Below are 9227 nucleotides of genomic sequence, written 5' to 3'. Positions count from 1 at the left end.
GCACCACGGATCATGTATGCATTAACACTACGGCATGTCTTGGAAGAGATAAAGAGTAACAGATCGACCCATTTCATCTATTTTTCCGCATCAAAAGAGCCTCGAAAGTCTTATATTCAGACCTATGTCTGACTTTGAAATCTCTGCAAAAGGGAACGATCTTTGCCCTCCACTATTAGTGAAATTATGGAAAAACCACACCGATCTATAAAATATCAACCAAGGGTTTCTGCTACAAAAGGTTTGAGAAATACAGATTCGTGTAAAAAAAGCTCAACATTCACTACTCTTCTACACCAATGATGCAGATGGAAATCATGGATCGACTTAAACTAGAGAGAGAGAAAATGAGAGATTGATAAAGAAAGAGTGAGAAAGAGAGAGCCAGAAAGAGAGAGCCAGAAAGAGAGAGCCAGAAAGAGAGTGAAAGAGAGAGGGTGAGAAAGAGAGAGAGTGAGAAAGAGAGAGAGTGAGAAAGACAGAGGGTGATAAAGAGAGAGGGTGAGAAAGACAGAGGGTGATAAAGAGAGAGGGTGAGAAAGAGAGAGTGAGAGTGGGAAAGAGATAGAGTGAGAGTGAGAAAGAGAGAAAGAGTGATAAAGAGAGAGGGTGATAAAGAGAGAGTGAGAAAGAGATAGAGTGGGAAAGGGATAGAGTGAGAGTGAGGTAGAGAGATAAAGAGAGAGAGAGATAGAGGGGGAGAGAGAGTTAGAAAAGAAGAGTGAGAGTGCGAAAGAGAAAGAGATTATCACAGTGCAAACAAACTGCTTTCCCTATCATAAAAACATCCCTATAATGTCAAGGTGTTATGCGTTATTGACATTCTAAAATTTTTGAAGTTATATAAAAATCCAGCGCCTTGTTGGTAGCGTGATCGCATAGCCAGAGAGAGAATCGTGGGTTCAATTCCCACTTAAGGCCGTGGTCTATCCCCAATGTGGTTTCACAATGGACTTAAAATTGTCTTAGTGATTCTACAAACAAAAGGACTGACAGTTTTTACCTAACCTAGATAAAATTGCGATGGCCATAAGGGTTTCACCTCTGCTAATGAAATGGTCTCAGGATTCCACCTCAATGCTTAAAAGCACAATTATCAATGAAGAGCTAAACAGAAGACACGGCAGAAAAATGCAAACCAACACACAAGACAAAAAAGACCTTTGAGAAAAATGCCGATTGGATCGGCTTCAGAGAGTACACCAATCGCCGCTTCAGTGAACCGACACAGTAAGAGGGCTAAGAGTAGAGCCATTCGTCGTATCCGTGATCACTGAGCCGATGGACAGCCATCACAATTTAATGTGGATGAAGTTACGGATGCCATCCGTGGCGCCAAGTCACCCTGATGGTGAAGAATCTGGATCAACCTGGAGTTGAGCACCTTACGACTGTCCTCAACCTGTCTTTGAACACTCTTATAGTACCCGATGTCGGGAAGATGGGCAGAGTGATCCCGCTCCTGAAGCCTGTAAAGAACCCGATTAAAAGGGAGTTGTACAGACCGATCTTCTATCTCTCACCAGTAACAAAGACGCTTGAGGACTACTCCTTCTGAGCCTCGTTCTGAGAATTTCCGTTCGCCGAGCATCAGCTTGGATTTCGAATACTGCATAGCATAACAACTGCTTTGCATGCCATTACCGCACACGTTTGCCGTGGCTTCTATCAGTCCAGGCCATGTGATGCCCAACTATTTGAGGACATCGCTAATACCTACCTCCAGTCAGGCCTGAAATGCTGGGTCGCGAATTATCTACGAGGTCGACAGTCATTTGTGAAATTTGTGTACTCAAGTGCGTCGCAAGGGAGCATGCATCGTATTCAGGTCGCTTTTAACAATATGATTCGTTTTGTTTACGGTGTAGGTCGTCGTGTTCATATAACTCCCTATGTGTGTCGTTTTCTCGGTTGTGATTTCCCGTCGTATGTTAATTATCGTTTGCTTTTGTTTCTCTTTAAGTTATTGAAATGTCGGTCTCCAATTTTTCTTGTTAATGAATTTAATTTTTGTCATTCTACCAGAACTAATCATTTGGTTCTTCCGAGGGTAGATAATTTTTTGAGTAGTACTTTTTTTGTAAGGGTTGCACGTTTGTACAACTCCTTGCCTACGGATTTAAAGAATTTCAGTTTGTCAACAAGATCTTTATCAAATCGTCTTCGTCTACACTTTCAGCGCTTTTAATTTTTGTGTCAAATTGCCAACAACTTTAACGGAATGTTTTTATCGTGCGTATTATTGGTAATTTATTTATTTTTTGATTTTAGTATTACTTATTTTTTTCCATTTTGTTTAAATCTTTTTTTTTTTTTGTTAAGTGATATTTTTTAATTATTTTTTTTTCAAGCCCTTTTATTTATAATTCTTGATAATTTGTTTTCAAAGCCAAAAGTATTATTGTGATTTTTTTTTTTTTTTGTATATTTTGGTTTAAGTATTACTATTTTTATTATGCTTTAATCATTTTTTTTAATTTATTACGTTGATCTTTTTTGAGTAGGATTTTTTTTAATCAGTTGCTGCTTATAATTTTTAGTAATTTGTTTTTTATTTGTTATTTAGTTTTATCTAGATTCAGAAAGTGTTAAATAGGTTAAATATTTTTTTCCATTTTCTAAGTTTTTGAGTTTTTTATTTTTAATTGAGTAGTTTTTTTAACTTATGTTAGAAAAAGTACGTCTTATGCATAGTGTGATTATTTATAGGCCTGATGGCTTCGCATTGCATGAAATGAAATAAATAAATAAAATAAATAAATAAATTTAGGGATAAGAACTTGAAACACCGTAGAGTGAAACATGGAGTTCCCCAAGGCGGGGTGAAAACTCCGGGACTGTTTAACTTCTGCCAATCTTCCATGGAGAAAATTTCCATGACTTATGATTTGTGATGCAAAACAGAGAAGGGAGCTGAAATCATAGTGATCGCCAACAACAACAACAACAACATATTGAAACCCAGATCAATGTCTAAAAAGTTCAAATTATTCATCGTGCCTATTGAAACACTTCTCACTGAGTTCGATATATATCTTATAGTTCTCCATCGTTATATTGCGCGGTGTTCTCTCTGTTCAGCGTCGGAAGTTTCTCCAGGATAAGTGACTCCGCCAGTAGTGTACTTACCTAGAGAGCAAGAACCCTCCAATTTTAGTGTATTATGGGTTGTGAGCTTCCGACTCGGAGACTCTGATCGCTCGGCAACCCTCAGGTCCTAAGTGACTTATTTATTGTGGAATCGAGAGGAGCCGGGTTTAATGTTTCAAGCGAACGGACTGCGGATAGGGTAGGGATTGAATGTTAATATATGGGTCGATTATGGATTGTAACCCAACTTCAGTAGTCAAGGGTCAAATTTGTTATAGAATTTTCCATTAATGTATTAAATTGCATATGGTTTTACAATTTACTTAGAAGCTGTAAATACTAATATAGAATAAAATTGAGAACAATTTCCAAATTTTCATTAATTTTTATTTCATGGATTTATCTCCTGGCAATGCAACTATAGTTGCACAACCATCCATAATCGACCCATAAGTCCTTCAGAATAAGTGACTTCGTCACATATTGACTCACTTATTGTGACACCAAGAGAAACTTGGCTTGCTCTTACAAACGGACGGGAAGATGGGGATTAAACATTTAGATTGTCTTCTTTCGGACGGACAGGTGAAACTATGTGCTTTCTCCCCATTCCCTGGTTTCTTAAAGTTGTGTAGGGAAAAAGGGTTCACCGCATCATAGCTCCTTCTAATGCGGCAAGAACTCGGCTAATTCGCCTATTACACGCTAAAGCGTAAAGGTTCAGTGAGGCTCCGTTCGAATATAGACGTATACCCCTGACTACATACCTTAAAATGTCAAGGAACGCGAACGCTCAACACCCTGACATGAGAGAAACACATTTTTGGCAGATAGTCACTACCAACTCTAGCTGGAGAGTTTTCGAGATAGTCCCATGTCGCCCTGAGTTTATTGTCAGTGAGTGGAAGAGTTCAATTAATGCGCACAACTCCTTCAGTTAAAAATCCAAGCTGTCCGTTCAGGGTTTCTGCATCTCAACAAGACTGTCACCCTTGGTTAACATCAACATAAAGTTGGTAGAAGATTCATGGAGATGGATAAACAAAAGTTTACAGTTCGGCGGTACGCCGCTCGGACTCGGCTATAAAAAGGAGGCTCCCTTATCATTGAGCTTAAACTTGAATCGGACTGCACTCATTGATATGTGAGAAGTTTGTCCCTGTTCCTTAGTCGAATGTTTATGGGCAAAATTTGCATTTGCATATAGTCAACAAGAGTTTGACTCCAACAATTAGAGGCGTTTATTGTTAAAATAAAAACAAATTCAGCAAATCATTATAAGAAAATCCATTTTGAAAACCAGTTAATTAATCTTCTATGAGCTCACTTCTGCTGTAGACATTCTGAGCAAACATAGAAACCTTTGATTTTTTATTTCAAAAAGAAAACTACAAAAGATTTAGCAATCATTACTTCAACTAAAGCTGTTCAGAATTGGCATTGGCGAAATCAACTCTAACAAAAACAAAAAATGGAACATAGCTATTTTCACGATAGCAATCGAGTGGAGATATCAAATGGACTGCAACCAGCTCGAATGATTTTAGTACGTCGGCCACCACAATGTCCCTTGTGCCATACGCAGCCGTCGGAGGAAGAGGAGGATATAAATGATAGAAATCAAGCAGCCATACCTTTCTACAATGAAAAATCAACTAATGAGACCATGAACGAAAGTGAGCGTGTGGCGAAATTTGTGGAAAATAATAATGCAGATAATGAAGACTGGGAAATGAAAATCGAACAGTAAGTTTCGAAAGGAGAACAATTTAATTTTCAAAAATAATATCAATTTCTTTTCGTTTTCCTAGAATTGGATGGTCTACCAAACAAAAGTCTTTGTTTGCTAAAGTAGCTCGCCTGTTGGACAATGATCAGTTGTCTCGTTTGGCTAATTGCAGTCGACCTGATGAAGCCATGCAGCGTCGCGCTATAGTTGATAAGTCTGCGGTTCGAATGCGTCGAGCTTTGGCCTCAGTGGCCTGGGAAACTAGCTTAACGCAATGGCTGCACAGTCTACTTATGAATTATTTGCCTGCTTCTTACATGGCTTCCTATATAGACATACTGCAGACATTGAAATCCAAACTACCTACTCTAATGGGCAAGATGCTATTTGGTCGCCCATTAAATGTGAATCAAGAAATTTTGATGGGACCAGTTGTAAAAAAGAAATGGGAACCTCAAATTGACGTAAAATCGCGTGAACTTCTCCATAATGCTGTTATATTAGCTCTGCCCTCAATGCCAATGGGTGGGCCAGTGCCTAACCGTTTGCAGAAATGGTATCAACATTTGGCCACCATAACGCAAATAGTTCAGGTGACATTACCCAATACAGGTAGGGTCTAATGGCTACTTATAGTCAATAAACAACAAAATGTCCATAAACAGAGATGGCATTCATCTATGCTACACATAAACAAATATGTATTGGTTCTCGAGATCTATGTTCCCCCTGAGGCCACCATGGCGCAGAGGTGAGCATGTCCGCCTATGACGACGAACGTTTGAAAAAATTTCAGCGGTGGTTAATTGAGTTGGTAGCGTGCTTTGATTACTAGTGCATGGGTAGTGGGTTCGATTCCCGCCAGAAGCCTTGGTCTGTCGCTTCTGTGGTATCACAGTGGACTTAAAATTATCTAAGTGAGTCTGTAAAGGACTGCCACCCTTGCCTAACCCTAACCTAACCCATACCCTTACTAATGCTACATTTGTGAGGTATCCTGTCATGTTAAACCTTCTCCACCAAATGGTGTCGCTATGCGGCACGCCGTTTAGACTCTTTAAACTTTATTCAGATTGCAGTCATTGATATAAGAGAAGTATTCTCTGTTCCTTGATGGAATGTTCATGGCAAATTTAGTTGTAGTATTTATTAGATCAACGTTTCTCTTCATTAATACTTAAAATCCATTCCTTTTTGTAGGTGGTTATATCTCTCGCCAACCCTGGGAGCAAGTAGCTGAAGAAATAGTCTCCTTGACACGAGTAAAAATTAACGAATTACGCAGTGAAGATCCCCAACGCAACATAATTTTAATTGGTTTCAATGCAGGTGCTTCAATGGCCTTACAAGTGGGCAGGTCGGAGAAAGTGGCATGCATTGTGTGCATGGGGTTTGCCTATAATACCTACAATGGAGTTCGCGGTACCTCGGACGATCAAATTTTATATATTAAAGTACCAATACTATTTGTGATAGGACAAAATTCGGAAAAATCAAGGTAAGTAAGAGGAGGTTTATACCAAACATAATGGTGTCGGGGCAATGACAAGCCCATCGCCGACTTTCTCAATATTGGGAAGCCTTCGCAATATTGAATTGCCACTCGAATTTATTTTTTCGACACAAACTGCTTGAGTCTATACTCAACTCAAAAATTTTTTGGGGCTACATACATTTTAAGTCAAACTGAAAATTTTAAGAAAAGCTGCATATTTTATGACTCCTTTTGAAATTTCAAACTCAGGAATGCTTCTGGCCTTTTTTAATTCGAAAATATGAAGGCGTTACAACATTGTGGGCCATGACCTTGGACTTTATTTGAGTACCAATTTCATTGAATTTCACTTACAGCCCAGAAGAAATTGAATGCTTACGAGAAAATATGCGTAGCCAATCGTCTTTAGTTATAGTGGGTAGTGCCGATGATTCTTTAAGGGTGCCCACATCAAAACGGAAGATAGAGAACGTGACACAGTCAATGGTAGACACAATGGTGGTTGATGAGATCTATGATTTCATAAAGAATACCTTGGCCAACCCTCCGGGACATCGCAGACCAACGAAAGTAAACAGAGATATTTGCAAAAAACTAAATAAATTGGCCTCGTCTGAAGAATATGATTGCAGTGGAGGACAGCATAAACGCAAACAAGAAGATTCGGAGGACACAACAACAGTAACTAAAGATATGGGTAAGTTAGCTAAGAATTAAAAGCCTAAAAAGCGAGATATTTTTAAACAACAAATTTGATTTTTTTTTTGTATTTACCAGAAGACATAAAATCCAAGCAAGATACAAAGGTTGTCAAGAAACCCAAAATTCAAGATCCCTTGCAACCCAAGCGAAAAGGTAATTTATTTTTGTTTCTTTTTCATATATGAATATCTCTTTAACTCAAGCATTATTTTTATTTCTTTGTAGTTGGCAGACCACGAACTCGTCCTTTGCCTAATACTACTAAAGAATGCAAGCGACTAACGGGCAAGCATTCTCAAATTTATACATCTAAACCGGTTTTAAAGGGTAAAGCAAGTTCAATGACCGGCATAATGACAATACCAAGAGCCTCTCCAAATAGCAAACAAACCACGAGTCGTCTACCGCCTATATCGGATATTTTTACATCCACATCGGTTTTAAAAGATAGAGCGCATTCAATGAACAGAATGATGACAACAACAGGAGCCTTAGCAATAGGCAAACAAACTACGAATCGTCTACCCCTCATGTCAGAAATACATAATCCTGATGCCACTGTGATAACCAGCATTGACTACAAATCTCAAAATTTTGAATCCAACTGCCATACTTTTCCCCAGTGTGAAGAAATGGTGAAGATGATCCCAAGAAATTTTCCACCAAACCTGGGTGGATCATCAGCAGCAGTTGTTACAAACATGACAATCATAACTTCCAATCAATTTGAGCCTTATAAACCAAACTTAATGCCACCGTCATCTGCGACAGTTGGTACAAATTTCAATCTATGTTTGCCATTAAAACCAGTTATCTTGCCATCGCCATCAAAATCCTGCACACTTAAACCGCGCCCACTACTGGACCAAACCCATAATGATAGACTGGGTGTGCCACAAATTGGAAGTATGGTAACTACGATCCCTAGTACTGCAACAGCTCAACATTGTCTCTCATTTGACACACCAAATGGTCAATTTGCCACTGCTCTGGATAATATACCCACATTTACCATCATTAAAAAATCTACAGCCCCACAAAAACCATTGTTGCCAATAACCTCTACCACTACAGCATCGTCTTTGACAACCAATAATTTGAATGTATCTAACATTATGGACATGCCTGTAATATTTGCCGACAATGGGTGTATCATTTCGGAAGACATCGATACCTATCAAACATCTAATCTGGACATAGGTATGAAAGCAGATTTGTATGAACCCTCCAAGATTTTTTTGTTAATCATTAAACTTTTTCTCTGTATCGACTTTAGCATCTTCGGGCATTGATCATCAGCACTTAACAGGCCAGCCTATTGAAAAGAAAACCAATTCCCCAACCATTATCACTTGCAGCAAAAGTGGCTGCAATTATCTTAGTTTGTAAACCGAATTATTATTTAAATAAAGGATAAATAAAGAAAAAATCTATTTAAAATGATGTTTCTATAGTCACTCACAAAAAGATAGGGGTAGACTAATACAATAACTCTTTGTAATATTTGCACTTTAACTTTTCGGACCGGAAGAATAATTCTCTGATGCCAAAAAGCAATGCATCACAGTTTTTCTAAAAAATTATGTTGGGTATAAGAATTCAAGGTAATATTCAAGGTTTAACAGCTATAACTTCTCCACTTTTTCGAATTTCGACAAACCAAAAGCATCCCTCGATTCGACATTCGAAGAGGAAACGTAAAATAAACAGAAATACCTTACATTTCACATATTATTTTTTTGCATTTTTTAGCAAAGGGGTTAGCATTAGGTTAAATTTTGATGCGAAAAAAATTGTCGAGTTGAGTATACAGTATTGAAGCTTGTATCAAAAAAAGAGGTTTGCGCAAATCCTATGTTTTTTCTTAAGAAAAAAAGCTCAAAAATTATTTTGGGCGAAAATATTCAAGGTCTAAAACACTGTAACTTTTTCACTTTTTCGAATTTCAACAATCAAAAAGCATTCCGCGATTCTATATTCGAAGAGGAATCGTAATATAAACAGAAATTCTTAAAATTTCACATTTAATTTTTTTGGTATTTTTTTAGCAAAGGGGTTAGCCTTACAAAAATTTTAAATTTTGATGTGAAAAAATTTTTGGAGTTGAGTATACAGTATTGAAGCTTGTATCAAAAAATGAGGTTTGGCGCAACTCCTGCGTTTTTTCTTAACAAAGCAAGCTCAAAATCGCCCTAAGCAATTTATTTCTGT

General features: G+C 37.9%; 1 protein-coding gene across 1 annotated transcript; it reads left to right on the top strand.

Annotated features, from left to right (window-relative positions):
• Window positions 1-3768: 3768 nt before the first annotated feature.
• LOC106081678 (KAT8 regulatory NSL complex subunit 3) lies at window positions 3769-8449 on the top strand. The gene is made up of 7 exons (XM_013243825.2): window positions 3769-4836; window positions 4902-5431; window positions 6020-6317; window positions 6671-7011; window positions 7092-7169; window positions 7242-8216; window positions 8293-8449. The coding sequence occupies exons 1-7, from the start codon at window positions 4562-4564 to the stop codon at window positions 8403-8405; spliced, it is 2610 nt and encodes an 869-aa protein (XP_013099279.2). The 5' UTR covers window positions 3769-4561; the 3' UTR covers window positions 8406-8449.
• Window positions 8450-9227: the final 778 nt, after the last annotated feature.

Source organism: Stomoxys calcitrans, chromosome 5 (genome assembly GCF_963082655.1).
Source record: "Stomoxys calcitrans chromosome 5, idStoCalc2.1, whole genome shotgun sequence".
NCBI lineage: Eukaryota > Metazoa > Arthropoda > Insecta > Diptera > Muscidae > Stomoxys > Stomoxys calcitrans.
The sequence above is the reverse complement of the archived record's forward strand: the minus strand, read 5'-3'. Positions and strand labels throughout refer to the sequence as shown.